At 56.9% G+C, this 14,426-nt stretch overlaps 2 protein-coding genes across 5 annotated transcripts in view; both read left to right on the top strand.

Moving 5' to 3' along the window:
* The window catches only part of GCK (glucokinase), a 50,389-nt gene extending 38,734 nt beyond the window's left edge, over positions 1-11,655 (top strand). For 2 of the 4 annotated variants that reach the window (XM_050783423.1, XM_050783422.1), the window contains exons 3-10: positions 640-794; positions 1,985-2,104; positions 2,999-3,094; positions 3,204-3,303; positions 5,188-5,371; positions 6,398-6,553; positions 7,199-7,432; positions 7,649-8,657. In XM_050783423.1, the coding sequence (XP_050639380.1) occupies positions 640-794; positions 1,985-2,104; positions 2,999-3,094; positions 3,204-3,303; positions 5,188-5,371; positions 6,398-6,553; positions 7,199-7,432; positions 7,649-7,793 (1,190 nt within the window). In that variant the 3' untranslated portion in view covers positions 7,794-8,657. Of the gene's footprint in view, positions 1-639; positions 795-1,984; positions 2,105-2,998; positions 3,095-3,203; positions 3,304-5,187; positions 5,372-6,397; positions 6,554-6,780; positions 7,022-7,198; positions 7,433-7,648; positions 8,658-11,577 lie in introns of those variants that run through there. The other 2 variants (XM_050783425.1, XM_050783426.1) reach the window with 2 other exon arrangements.
* On the top strand, positions 11,575-14,079 carry MYL7 (myosin light chain 7). Its single transcript, XM_050783455.1, has 7 exons — positions 11,575-11,650; positions 11,879-11,992; positions 12,167-12,242; positions 12,538-12,642; positions 13,082-13,160; positions 13,375-13,423; positions 13,921-14,079. The coding sequence occupies exons 1-7, from the start codon at positions 11,648-11,650 to the stop codon at positions 14,020-14,022; spliced, it is 528 nt and encodes a 175-aa protein (XP_050639412.1). The 5' UTR covers positions 11,575-11,647; the 3' UTR covers positions 14,023-14,079.
* Positions 14,080-14,426: the final 347 nt, after the last annotated feature.

Raw genomic sequence — 14,426 nt, 5'->3', positions numbered from 1 at the left:
AAAAAAAAAAAAAAGCTGGGCACAGTGGCTCACGCCTGTAATCCCAGCACTTTGGGAGACCGAGGGGGGCAGATCACATGGTCAGGAGATCGAGACCATCCTGGCTAACACGGTGAAATCCCATCTCTACTAAAAATACGGAAAAAAATTAGCCAGGTATGGTGGCAGGTGCCTGTAGTCCCAGCTACTCGGGAGGCTGAGGCAGGAGAATGACGTGAACCTGGGAGGCGGAGCTTGCAGTGAGCCGAGATCACGCCACTGCCCTCCAGCCTGGGCGACAGAGCGAGACTCCGTCTCAAAAAAAAAAAAAACCTCACTGCTCCCCATGGGCACTTAGGGAACGCCCAGCCCAGCTCTGCACTGGCCATTGCACTAGGTCCTCAGTTGGTCCCTGGGCTCTTGGTGACTCTGTCTAAGGCAGGAGTTTCCCATTGACTTTTCCCCAGCTGACCTTTGACCCCTCCACAGTTGACGCTGGTGTCCCCAGGTGTCTGGTGGCCCCTTGTCCAGCTCCCTTGGTCCCTTTGTGCCTTCCCTCCTCCTCTCTGTAATATCCGGGCTAGTCACCCGGGGCCCACCCAGCCCAAGGCCAGCCTGTGGGTACCCCTGAGGCTGACATACTTCTCTCTGTGCCTGTAGAAGTCGGGGACTTCCTCTCCCTGGACCTGGGTGGCACCAACTTCAGGGTGATGCTGGTGAAGGTGGGAGAAGGTGAGGAGGGGCAGTGGAGCGTGAAGACCAAACACCAGATGTACTCCATCCCCGAGGACGCCATGACCGGCACTGCTGAGATGGTGAGCAGCACAGGGGCCAGGGCAGGGGGCCAAGGCCACGCAGGATCTCAGGGCCCAGCTAGTCCTGACAGGAGGTCCCACCCATCCACCAGGGGTGGGGAGAGCGGGGGCTGGAGGACCACCCAGCCTCAGAGGCAGCTGGAGGCCTGGGTGAACAGGACTGGCCAACATGTCCCCAAGTCCCACAGTCACCATCTGACCAGCATTGAGAGGGGAACGGGCTGAGGAGGGGTTAGTGGCAAGAGGAGCCCCAGCCAGTCACACTTTGTCCAGTTTACCAGAGGAAAAGCCAATGTGTAAGAACAGAAATGTGACCCGGCAGCCAGTGCACTCCCCACCTCTCCAAGGGCCACCCCTCGCCCTCCACCAGCATGCACAGAAAGTGGGGTGACAGCAGTCACAATGTCTACCCAGGCAGCAAGGACCCCTGACCATGGGGAGGACTGGGGTGCAGGGGACCCAGAAGCAGAATGAGGCCTAGGGGGAGCTGGGCAAGGCCAGAGCCCCAGCTGCAGCCAAGCACGTGGCCAAGGCCAGCTCCTGGAGAGGCAGGGCTCCGAGGCAGGAGGCTGCCCGTGGTTGCCCATCCTCACACCCCTGCGGCTTGCTAGCCTGTCTATGGGCTGGGCGTGAATCAAGGCAGTGGGGATGATGTGGGGACTTCCCTGGCCCCAGCAGCCAGTGAGGAGCCTGGTCAGTCAGCAGAGCATTCAGCAGTACCCAATTCCGTGGAGAGGCCCGTGTGAGGGGAGTCAGGGCTGGCCTTCAGCAAGGATGGGTGGTCAGGACACCTGGAAGTAGGAAAGGAGACTCCAGGTGCTGCAGACAGAAATCAAGGATGCGCCTCCATCTGGAGCCTCAGGAACAGCCGGCCAGGCCTGAGACTGGACTTTACAAGGTTCAGCTGGGAGGGCTAGGCTGACAGAGCACAGCTGGGCTGGGGACCAGCCTGCCCTGTGTTGCCCTGTCCCAGGGGCCACTGTCAGCAGGTCTCTGGCATGGGGGAGGCTTAGGGCCTGAGCCCAACGAGCAGCAGTGGAAGAGGAGAGGGAAACTGCGGACAGGCCTGGCATTCAGTGGCCAGGAGGTGCAGTGTTCCCTGAGGAATAGCTTGGCATGAGGGCCTGGGGAGGGCTGCAGGCCGGCGCACCCCCCCATGCCAGATGGTCACCGTGGCGTGCATCTTCCAGCTCTTCGACTACATCTCCGAGTGCATCTCCGACTTCCTGGACAAGCATCAGATGAAGCACAAGAAGCTGCCCCTGGGCTTCACCTTCTCCTTTCCTGTGAGGCATGAAGACATCGATAAGGTGGGCCAGGTGGAGGGACAGAAGGCAGATGAGGGGAGGCATAGGCGCCCCAGAGGAACTCTGCCTTCAAATGCAGCCCCCATACCCTGTGCTCAGAAGGGAGATCTGGATTCAAATTGTGGCCATGTCACCTGCCACCTCTAATGCTGTGGAAAAGAAGCATCACATTAGCTAATTCTGGCTCTGCACCCTGTGAGGCACCAGCTGTGATCACCCCACTACAGTGGAAAGAGCAGCTGGTAGTGGAGTGGGGCTCAAACTCAGGCAGCCAGGCTCCGGGTCACCTGCAGGCCACGGTCATGTCACAATGCCTCTAGCTGAGTCAGAAATGTGAAGGAACTGAGATTCTACCCTCCCTGCAAGCTAGCAAGGTGGCCTGCCAGTTACATCTGTGCATGCACACACACACAGAGTCATCTATGCACGCACATAAAACATGAGACCTTTGGGTCAGGGAGAAAGCCAGTTCCTCACTCACAGCAGAAGCAGCAGCCAGAGCAACATCTCATGTGGTTTTCCAAGCCCCAGTCCCTACAGAGACACAGAGAGGGACAGGTGGCACCTGTGCATGCAGTGGGGTGCCTTGCAGGAAGGAAATCCTGATTTTACACCGAGCTGCTTCCTGCAGGCCCTGCCTTGACTCTGGGATGACGTCTCAGAGCTGTGCAGTACAACATTCTTAAATTGGCTGGGACTCAGCCCTGCAGAAATATGAGATATTCAAGGAGAATCGTTCCCAACACCTCTCAAAGCTATGGGGCTGCTCTGAGCCTGTTTCCTCAGCTGTAAAGTAGGGTGCATACGCTTGTGGCCCTAGGCAGGAGGTAGTGACAGGCCCTAGCACCCTGCCTCTAACATATGTCAAGCAGCCATGAGGCCTCCCTCTCCCCACAGGGCATCCTTCTCAACTGGACCAAGGGCTTCAAGGCCTCAGGAGCAGAAGGGAACAATGTCGTGGGGCTTCTGCGAGATGCCATCAAACGGAGAGGGGTGAGGGGGCACCTGTGACTGCCAGGGGGGCTGCCCTGGGCCACCCACCCCAGCACTGCCTGCCTTTCTCCTTGGCTCCCAGCATTGCAGCCTCTGTGCTTCTTGGCAGGACTTCGAAATGGATGTGGTGGCAATGGTGAATGACACGGTGGCCACGATGATCTCCTGCTACTACGAAGACCATCAGTGCGAGGTCGGCATGATTGTGGGTAAGGACTCCTTGCACCCCTGCCCCTTCCAGACTGCGGAGTCGCCCTGGATACAACAGGCTTTACAGGGCCCTGTGGGGTGAGGACCAAAGTACTTAACAACCGGTGACGTCAGAGCCGAGCCTGGCGCTGGAGCCTGGGTGGTCTTGGGGTATCAAAATGGAAGCACTGTGTACAGTAGGAAGCATTTCAACGCCGTGATGCCACATGTATGCCAGCTGCACATCCACCTCGCCCATCAGGATTATAATTAAAACACTTTATTTGGTAAATTGACCAACTGGACAGATTTGTCCAAGTAGAAGAGGATAAGCAAAAGTGGTGCCATTCCTACCCGAATGGTCTTTCCACCGGCCTGCCCCTGCCCCTGCCCCCACCCAAAGTGAAGGCAGGTACCAGGAAAGGGAGCAGCAGCCCACCCCTCCCAGCAGAGGGGTCTTCCACACCAACTCAGACCTTTCTCAGAAGTTCCAGAGGTCATTATAACGAGCCTTCACTGAGGAGCAATCCAATCAGATCAGGTATCTGCTGTGCACATGGGCGTGTGGTTCTATAATTCTCTTCCATTCTCACCTTTCAGAAGGAACATTGTCTTTAAATCCAGCATCTAAATGTGAGCCCCAGCCATCCCTGCTGTGATCCCCCTAGCCCTTTCCACCCTCTGCTCCGGAGCTGCCTGGGGCTCCCCAAGACACTTCCATATGAATTCCCACCAAGCCAAGCTGCAGCTACTCGGCCCAGGCATAACCCCTCCTGGGGCAGAGGTGGCAAGGAGTGACCCACGGCTCACATCTGCCCCATGTACACTCTTGACTCTGCTCAGTGTTTAAAAACATGCTTATAACAATTACCAAGATCTGAAAATTAGGAGAATTCACATCAAAGTCTGGATTTCTGTTTGTTCATAAAAAACTAGAAGGCGGCCAGGCAAGGTGGCTCACGCCGGTAATCCCAACACTTTGGGAGGCTGAAGTAGGCGGGTCACTTGAGGTCAGGAGTTGAAGACCAAAATTAGCTGGGTGTGATGGCACATGCCTGTGATCCCAGGTACTCAGGAGACTGAGGCAGGAGAATTGCTTGAACCCTGGAGGCAGAGGTTGCAGTGAGCCAAGATCACGCCACTGCACTCCAGCCTGGGCGATGGAGTGAGTGAGACTCCGGCTCCAAATAAATAAATAAATAAATAAATAAATAAATAAATAAATAAAAACTGGAAGGCTAGGCATCAATGAGCCCTGATTCCTATGTGGCAGCTCGACTGACCAACATTTGAGTTGCTGTCCCTGACAGCTTTAGGGGTGTGCAGCCCACAGTCATGCTAGCTTGAGGCTCTGCTGTCACCAGTGTGAAACTATTAATAACTTGTGAACAAAAGACTCCATGTTGTCACTCTGCACAGGAGCCAGCAAATTACAAAATTCCACATCCGGTCTTGTCTACAGGAGCCTCTGAACTGCTCCCAAGGGCCCACACCATGCCTTACTTTGGGCTGCCATGCAAACATGGCTCATGACAGAGAAGCTCAAACATGTGCATGGGCAGTGCCAGAAAACAAGGGTGGTGCATAGACAAAATAAAATGATAATGTACCACAACCATTTCTTTGATACACACTGTTAATCTCAATCCTCCCAACCACCTAGGTAACAGGCAGGGAAGGTGTTATTGTTGCCTGTTAGGAAAGTGGACAGTCCAGAAAGCTGTCCCTAGCCACTGAAGCAACCCAGGTCTTCCAGCCCCAGGTAGACCCGCCTTTCCATTCTTCCAGGCAAAGCAGAGACAGGCATGGGGGAGCGGGAGAGGCGGGGCTCCTGTGGGCAGGAACCAGGCCATACTCCAGGGCAGTGCAGCTCTTGCTAACAGTCCCCCCGACCTCCACCCCAGGCACGGGCTGCAACGCCTGCTACATGGAGGAGATGCAGAATGTGGAGCTGGTGGAGGGGGACGAGGGCCGCATGTGCGTCAACACCGAATGGGGCGCCTTCGGGGACTCGGGCGAGCTGGACGAGTTCCTGCTGGAGTATGACCGCCTGGTGGACGAGAGCTCTGCAAACCCCGGTCAGCAGCTGTAAGGATGCTCCCCCTCCCCCACAGCCCAGGCCCTGGGCCGCTCTGGTGCAGCAGCAGATGGGAGCCGGGCCACTGCCGATAATGGGCTTGTTTTTAAACAACTCTGGGGAAAAGCAAACTGACAATCCTTTCGTAAGCTCCATCCCTTCTGCTCAGTCATGACCTGCCCCTGTGAGAGATGAAGGGTTAGTCCCAGTTGTGATTTGATAAGCCCAGACCTCTCTCCTTCTGACAGGTGATTGTGCATGTAGAGGAGGCTCTGAGACACCCCCAGTAAGGTTTCTGGGTTTAACCCAACATTCCCCAAAGTATGTATTTGGCCACATTCACAGAAAGAATAAGTCTTTTGTGGAATGCTGCGGGTTGGCAGTCACAGCTTGGAAACCAACCCAGAGAGAGCTCATCATTAACCATGGCTATCACTTGTTAACCACCTACTGCGCCAGGCCTATGCTAATTATTTTATTAGCGTCCTCTCTGCCGCTCGCAGGCCTCTATTATTATAGGTCAGTAGTATTCCATTTATTTAAATTAAATACGGAAGGTCATAGATTAAGCAAGAAAGTGCCAGCAACATGGTGCGTGCCTCCGACTGGGCACTAACCCTCCAAACCTTAGTTTCCCCAACCATAAATGGCCGATGAACAGCAGCTCCGGATGCAGCTAAAGGACTGAAGCTCTAGATCCCGTGCTCGGCGCAGGGCCTCCTGCAAGGAAGGTTTCGGAGGGACTGGATGGGGTCTTTGAACTATCTGTCTGTCCCTTCACTGAAGTGGGCCCAGGGGCAGGCCAAACTTGCTCCCGTGATTGAGTTGGATGTGCACGTTCCTAATCCCTGACGTTTCTAAACTCTGGTTCATTAACGAGGGAAAGACGGGAACCGGATGGGGAAGTGGGGATCACAGTGCCCCACGTGGCCGCCTCGTGACCTCAATGGGGAAAAGTGGCGCCGGTTCCCGGCTTCCACCTGCACGAGGGGCCCTCCCTCGTGCCTGCTGATGTAATGGAGCTGCCCTGTGTCCAGGTATGAGAAGCTCATAGGTGGCAAGTACATGGGCGAGCTGGTGCGGCTCGTGCTGCTCAGGCTCGTGGACGAAAACCTGCTCTTCCACGGGGAGGCCTCCGAGCAGCTGCGCACACGCGGAGCCTTCGAGACACGCTTCGTGTCGCAGGTGGAGAGGTGTGCGGAGAAGGGCAGGTGCAAAGGGCAGGGGCTGGGGACGTCCAGTCCGGGCACTGCAGACTTGGTCTCAGGGAGAGACTGAGTCCCAGGCCCGTGGCGCAGGGACAGGAAACTAGGGCCTGGGGCCGGATTCCGGGCGTGGGCGGGGCCTGGGGCGGGGCACAGGGGGCGGGGCGGGAGTGGGCGGGGCCCGAGGCGGGGCGCTGGAGGAGAGGGCGGGACAGGGACGGGTCCGGGTAGTAGGTGGGGTCCGGACGGGGATGCCAGGAGCAGGGATGGGGCGAGCCCGCGTCCGGGCAGTGTCGCCATCCGTGAGTCCCCTCGGTGCTCCCTGCCCGCCGTGGCGGTGCTCTCTGGATCCTGCTGTGGCCTCACTTCCCTGGCGGAGACCCTGGGCTTAGTTAGAGGGAGCAGTACTAACCAGGTTACTGCTGGTCCCTAGCGGAAACGCTTTGACTGGTTGAGGTGAGCAGGATCGCCCCATTTCTCCAGAGAGGGGCCCCGGCTCAGCCAGGGAAAGAGGCCGCCGCTGGGTGGACGGCTGGCAGGGGCCCCTCCCTGGAGAAGGAGAGGCCGCCGCTGGAGGGGGATGGATTGTCGGAGCCACCCTCAGCGACCGCCCTACCTCCTCCCGCCCCGCAGCGACACGGGCGACCGCAAGCAGATCTACAACATCCTGAGCACGCTGGGGCTACGACCCTCGGCCACTGACTGCGACATCGTGCGCCGCGCCTGCGAGAGCGTGTCTACGCGCGCTGCACACATGTGCTCGGCGGGGCTGGCGGGCGTCATCAACCGCATGCGCGAGAGCCGCAGCGAGGACGTAATGCGCATCACTGTGGGCGTGGATGGCTCCGTGTACAAGCTGCACCCCAGGTGAGCCCGCCGCGCCCTCTCCCTGGTAAAGTGGGGCCCAAAAAGCGAGTGCTCCATGGTTCCTTGTGGCTCCCAAGCTCCAAGATTTTGTAATCCTCTTCTCGTCCCCCTTGGCCTAGATTTGGGGGAAGGGTCGACTTCGTGCAGGATGCCCGGTAATGAATGTGGAGGATGGGCTGGGAGGAGGGACGGCAGCCCTGCTTCTCTTCTGCCCAGCTTCAAGGAGCGGTTCCACGCTAGCGTGCGCAGGCTGACGCCCAGCTGCGAGATCACCTTCATCGAGTCGGAGGAGGGCAGTGGCCGGGGCGCGGCCCTGGTCTCGGCGGTGGCCTGTAAGAAGGCCTGCATGCTGGGCCAGTGAGAGCAGTGACCGCCAGCACAGGGAGGATGCCACAGCCCCACAGCACCCAGGCTCCACGGGGAAGTGCTCCCCACACGTGCTCGCAGCCTGGCGGGGCAGGAGACCTGGCCTTGTCAGGACCTGGGCTGCCTGCCATCCCGCTGGGGAACCCAGCGGGCCTCTTCCCTCAGTCATTCGGTGGGACAGCCCTAGGGCCCTAACTGGGGTGCGGCAGGAGCAGGGACAGAGACTCTGGAAGCCCCCACCTTTCTCACTGGAATCAACTTCCTAGAAGGGAGTTGCTCACTCAGGACTTTGTTGCATTTCCACACTGTCAGAGCTGTTGGCCTCGCCTGGGCCCAGGCTCTGGGAAGGGGGCGCCCTCTGGATCCTGCTGTGGCCTCTCTTCCCTGGGAACTCATCCTGTGTGGGGAGGCAGCTCCAACAGCTTGACCAGACCTACACCTGGGCCAAAAGGGCAGCCAGGGGCTGCTCATCACCCAGTCCTGGCCATTTTCTTGCTTGAGGCTCAAGAGGCCCAGGGAGCAATGGGAGAGGGCTCCATGGAGGAGGTGTCCCAAGCTGCAAATACCCCCAGAGACCTTTTCTCTCCTGTACCCCCATCCCTGAGTGACTTGTGATTCTGGGATGGACCCTCACAGCAGGTGCAAGAGACAGAGCCCCCAAGCCCCTGCCCCAAGGGGCCCACAAAGGGGAGAAGGGCCAGCCCTGCATGTTCAACTCCCACAGCACTGGCTCAGGAAGAAACCCCAAGCAGCATTCAGCACACCCCAAGGGACCACCCCATCATACGACATGCCACCCTCTCCATGCCCAACCTGAGACTGTGTGAGTTTTTTAATTAAAAATGTTAAAAGTTTTAAACATGGCCTGTCCACTGTTCTTTGACTTCTGTGCATAAGGACTGTGGGGACAATCTATAAAGAGTCAGCGTCACATGCATGAAGATACTTCAGTATCTCGGCCATGCCCTCCAGACAGCTCCTTCCAGCCAGCCGTGCCCCGGGGAGTGTGAGGAGTGACAGACCAGGCTGTAGGAACAGGAATGGGGTATCATGGGGGATGGCAGAGTAGTGGACAATACACTGCCTGGCCGGTGCCCCTGCTTGCCTGCCCATGGAATGTGTGCAGAGAGAGTGCCAGGCCAGGTGCTGCTCTGGGGAAGTGGGGGAATGAAGGTGGTCCTGCTGCATGTCAGTCTCAGCACCGTCCTGTCCAGTCAGAGCCACTTAGGTTTGCCAGTGAGTGGAGGCCCAGATACACGTTGGATTTCTAAGATCCCACCAGATGCTCCTATTGGTGGAATGCCTGTTTAGAGTTAGCCAAACATAGGCCTAATGCCATCTTTCTGTAGCATAAACACAGTGACATAGATACATATTTGTGTGATTTTCATGCACGTTCATTTTTCGATGAGAGACACCACCCAGCTAATCAGGAACAACTGTTTTGTTTCCTTCAGATCTTAACCCAAAGTTGTGATTTTGAAAAGTCATGTCCCCCTTCAGATTTCTTGCTATCTGCTACTTCTCATGTGGAATTGCTTTGGATCTTCTTAGTTCTCTTGAGTCTAAATTAGTCCTTATAAGTTAGTGCAAGCATCTGATTACTTTGTTATCATTACTGTTATGTTCAAGCATTCACAAAGTGGAAAACATTTTAATATCAATTGCTTTCTATTTCTCCTTTATATTACAGTTCAGGGCATTGTATTAATTCTTAAAATTCTATATGTAGGTAGGTTATATGTCTGAATTGAAATGGCTGAATTGAAATAGATAAAATGAATTTCTTTTCTAGATAACAAAGGGAGTGTCATAAAACACTTGTTATGGGACAGTGTGATGGCTCACGCCTATAATCTCAGTGCTTTGAGAGGCTGAGGTGGAGGATTGCTTGAGGCCAGGAATTTGAGACCAGCCTGGGGCAACATAGCAAGACCCCATCTCTTAAAAAAAAAGTGGGGGGCTGCTGGGCACGGTGGCTCACGCCTGTATTCCCAGCACTTTGGGAGGCCAAAGCAGGTAGATCACAAGTTCAGGAGTTTGAGATCAGCCTGGCCAACATGGTGAAACCCCGTCTCTACTAAAAATACAAAAAGTAGCCGGGCATGATGGCAGGCGCCTGTAATCCCAGCTACTCGGGAGGCTGAGGCAAGAGAATTGCTTGAACCTGGGAGGCGGAGGTTGCAGTGAGCAGAGATCGCACCACTGCACTCCAGCCTGGGCAACAGAGCAAGACTCTGTCTCAAAAATGAATGAATGAATGAATGAATTTTAAAAAGAAAGAAAAAAAAAAACACTGGGCAGGGTGGTGTGCACCTGTAGTCCCAACTATTCCAGAGGTTGAGGCAAGAAGAAGCACTTGAGCCCAGGGGTTGTCTGCAGTGAGCTCTACTCATGCCTCTGCACTTCAGCCTGGGTGACAGAGCTCAGTGGCTCACACCTGTAATCCCAGCACTTTAGGAAGCTGAAGCAGGCAGATCGCCTAAGATCAGGAGTTCGAGACTGGCCTGGCCAACATGATAAAACCCTGTCTCTACTAAAAAAAATAATTTTATATATATATATAAATTAGCTGGGTGTGGTGGTGCATGCCTGTAATCCCAGCTGCTTGGGAGGTTGAGGAACGAGAATCGCTTGAACCTGGGAGGTGGAGGTTGCAGTGAGCTGAGAACGCGCCACTGCACTCCAGCCTGTATGAGAGTGAGACTCCGTCTCAAAAAAAAAAAAGGAATTTAAGGAATTTAAAAGAAAACTCTTGTTATATAAAAAGAGTATTGGGTGTGACATATGAGAGCTCCTGCACTCTACCAGTCAGCTACTGACAGACATGGGCCTGGCTCCAGTGGAGGGGCAGCAGCCAGTGAGCCCAGCCTGGGGTGACCCACTCCTGCTGTCTCCAGGATGTCCCCTGTTTCCCCAGCCCCTCTGCTGTGCCCTCGGCCCCAGAAGCTGGCAAGTCTGCTTCTCTGGAACAGCATCACGCAGGCCTGCCCATCGGCTCACTGTGCACCAGGCCTTCAGGGGATCCAGATGTCAACCAGGCTGGGTGTTCAGGAGAGGCACAGAAGCCAGGAATACAAACACATCAGCCACCAGGCAAATGGGAAACGTGCCCCAGAAGCTCCCCGCTGAGGATGTTAGGGAGAGCTTTTTGAAGTAGTATGGTTGAGATGGGGCTTGAGGAAGGCAAGGTTCCAAACAGCAGGGCAGACTGGGAACAAGGCAGACTGCATGGGAGGGCAGCTGATGGAGCTCCCTCACCCTCCAGAATTACCCCAAAGCCAAGCAAAGTGTTCTGCCTGGGGTCACAGCTAGCTCGGGGATGCCTTCTGCCCCTTCGTCAGAGGGGCAAAAGGTCAGAGCCTAGGGTCACCAAAACCTCTGGGCAGCCCAGGGGGGTCTCAGGCCACAGACCATTCTCAGAACTACCCAACGCCTTCCCAAGCCTGGGGGGGTCCCTGGACTGACCCTCCCCAGCTGTCCTCTTGCACTGCTCAGGGTTCTGGCTGGACTGGCAAGGAGGGGTGGTCAGATATGGGAGTAACTGGATCCCTTCATCAGGACCTAGGGTGGTGAGAGCTTTGAGCCTGCTGTGCTCTGGGCAGACATTGTGCCTGGCCCTGCCAGGATGGATAGACAGCAGGATGTTACACGTTGAGGACATGAAGGTCATCAGGAATGTGGCTGGAATCTGTTAGGGCCTTCATCCTCCCCCAGCCCAGGCGGGGGCTGCCAAGTTTGGTCCTGTCCTCTGTTCCTCTCCTTATTTGGACCTTCAGGTGATAAGCCTGAGACATAAAGGAGGCTGGGCCCTGCCACCACGACAGCAGCCACACCTCTGCAGAGAGAATGGTGAGTGCCTGCTGGGGAGGAAAGGCTAGCAGTCTCCCTGGTGCTGGCCTTTGGGCTGGGGGAGCAGAGTTTTCTGTGCTTGCGTTTGGTCGAGGGTGGTCCCCAGGGAGAGGAAGAGGATCCTGGCCCTGGCTCTCCTGGGAATGCTCTGGGACGGTGCATGGTGGGTGGGATGGGGAGACTTTGAGGAGGTGGGGAGAGGACCCCTCCCTACTCACGGTGTTGCAGGCCAGCAGGAAGGCGGGGACCCGAGGCAAAGTGGCGGCCACCAAGCAGGCCCAACGTGGTTCTTCCAACGTCTTTTCCATGTTTGAACAAGCCCAGATCCAGGAGTTCAAGGAAGTGAGTGCCCACTCCCAGCAGCCTCAGACCCCATCCCGGCCTGCCCAACCCCACCCCACATACACACCCCCCTTCTATCCTGACCTTGCCCCTTACACTACCCAGGCCTCTCCCCTTCCTCCCGCCTTCCCTAGAGCTGGGAGCTGCTCCCAACTGAAGGCCCCCATCCCACAGGCCTTCAGCTGTATCGACCAGAATCGTGATGGCATCATCTGCAAGGCAGACCTGAGGGAGACCTACTCCCAGCTGGGTGCGTGCACCCACCTCCCACCCAGCCCCACCCTGCAGACTGGGGCCCCTGCTCTGAGCTGCTGGGTGGGTGGGAGTAGCTGGGGGGACAGCACCCCGCTCCCCTGCTTCCGCTCCTCCCCATCTCCTCACACTGCCCTTCCCCCCTTGTCACGCCTTCCTTCCACTTCACCTCCCCGACCCACAGCTGCCTCTGCCCCTCCAGCCCCTGCGGCCAGGATAGAGGGAGGGTGGCCTAGGCCCTTCTGGGGGACACCCAGGGTCCTGGTGTGTACCTCATGCCCCACCCCCACCAGGGAAGGTGAGTGTCCCAGAGGAGGAGCTGGACGCCATGCTGCAGGAGGGCAAGGGTCCCATCAACTTCACCGTCTTCCTCACGCTCTTTGGGGAGAAGCTCAATGGTGAGCCTGGGACAGAGCTGGGCACCCTTGGCCAGGCAGGGAGCCTGCACCCTGCCTGAACCCCACCTGAACCCTGCCTGAACCCCACCGGAACCCTAACTGTACCCCATCTGGACCCACCTGGACTCTTCCTAGCCATGGCCCATTCTAAGCACCTCCTGTGCCCCAGAATCCCATGTGCACTGGTCACCCCAGTGCTGACTTGGGGCCAGGAAACGTGCCTTCAGCCCCCACCCCAAATTCCAATCTCCCAGCCAGGCTGCCCGCCTCAGGAGGATGACCATTCCCAGCCCCACTGATCCTCAAGAAACACTTTATATTAGGGAATACCCCCACCTCTTCTGGGATGCGGGGGGCTCCTCATGCAGCCCAGTTCCTGCTAGGCGGGACCTGGGATGCTGGAGACATGGATGCTCACCTGGCTGCCTTGGCCTCCCAGGGACAGACCCCGAGGAAGCCATCCTGAGTGCCTTCCGCATGTTTGACCCCAGTGGCAAAGGGGTGGTGAACAAGGAAGAGTAAGTGTGGGCCCAGCCAGATGAGGGGCACAGTGGTGGAAGCAGAGAGGGGGGTGAGGCCCCTTGTGAGGGGGGCTGCCTGTACTTCGGGGCCTTATACTACTCTTTGGGGTGCGGCCAACCCTTCCCTACGCCATGAGAGCCTCTGTACCCATCTTCCCTGCGCAGCCACTCCCCCACAGTCTCCTGCTCAGACCCTCCTCACTCCCCGCAGGTTTAAGCAGCTTCTCCTGACCCAGGCAGACAAGTTCTCTCCAGCTGAGGTGAGGCTGCCCAGCCCCTTCAATACCCATCCCCAGCACCTTCTCTGGGCCTCACCCATGACCCAGAGCCCAGTACCAGTGAGGCAGTTGCTGGGAGGGAGAGCCAGGGGCCTTTCTGGAGGAGGTGCCATCTCTTTTGAGACCTAGAGGGTAAAGATGTGGAGTCAGAAAAGACAGCATGTTGCACCAGGCAGGGAGACTGTACACGGACCCGGGGAAAAGCAGATAGGGAGAGGTTTCGTATACTTGGGGTGGGCCTGTGCCTGTGGCTGGAGGGGCGCCCTTTGCCCCTTGGCCCCCATTTGCACCGACTCCTCACTCTGCCCAGAGTCAGCCAACAGAAAAACATTAACCCAGAGTCTGGGGTCTAGGGTTGAAAAGCTAAGGCACAAAGCACAGATGCAGGGGGCAGGCAGAAGGGCCACAGGACTCAGGTGAGGTCTCTGCCCAGCTGGGCCAGGAGCTAGGGGGCTACCTCTCACCAGTGCCCCCTGCAGGTGGAGCAGATGTTCGCCCTGACACCCATGGACCTGGCGGGGAACATCGACTACAAGTCACTGTGCTACATCATCACCCATGGAGACGAGAAGGAGGAATGAGGGGCAGGGCCAGGCCCACAAGAGGGTACCTCAATAAACTCTGTTGCCAAATTGGAATTGCTGTGGTGTCTTTTCTGTGACAGATGGGCTGGGGACCAGCCAAGGGGGATCCCAAGGTCCCAGTGCACACATCACCATGATCATGGCCACCATCTACCTCCTGGGAGCTGGCCCCTTGCCAGCTCACCTTGATTCACTCCCATGCTGCCAAGTGAAGTGTGAACTATGATCATGCCTAGTTCACAGATGAGGACACTGAGGCCTAGAGAGTGTGAGCATCTCGCCAAGGCCAGCCATCTAGAAGAGGAGAGGGTGGGATTTACACCACCTCCACCAAGCCCAGGAATGAGCCACAAAGTGGGCACTGCCCAGCTACTTGGGGCTGTGTAGAGAAGAGGCTGCTT

Source organism: Macaca thibetana, chromosome 3 (genome assembly GCF_024542745.1).
Source record: "Macaca thibetana thibetana isolate TM-01 chromosome 3, ASM2454274v1, whole genome shotgun sequence".
Taxonomy (NCBI): Eukaryota; Metazoa; Chordata; class Mammalia; order Primates; family Cercopithecidae; genus Macaca; species Macaca thibetana.
Note: the sequence above shows the minus strand (reverse complement) of the source record. Positions and strands in the feature narration are given on the sequence as shown.

What these genes read in the sequence shown, in the direction of transcription:
- MYL7 (XM_050783455.1), top strand. An exon ending in GGAGACCTACTCCCAGCTGG is followed by an intron (nt 12,243 to 12,537) that starts GTGCGTGCACCC and finishes CACCCCCACCAG; the next exon opens with GGAAGGTGAGTGTCCCAGAG. An exon ending in ACAAGTTCTCTCCAGCTGAG is followed by an intron (nt 13,424 to 13,920) that starts GTGAGGCTGCCC and finishes TGCCCCCTGCAG; the next exon opens with GTGGAGCAGATGTTCGCCCT.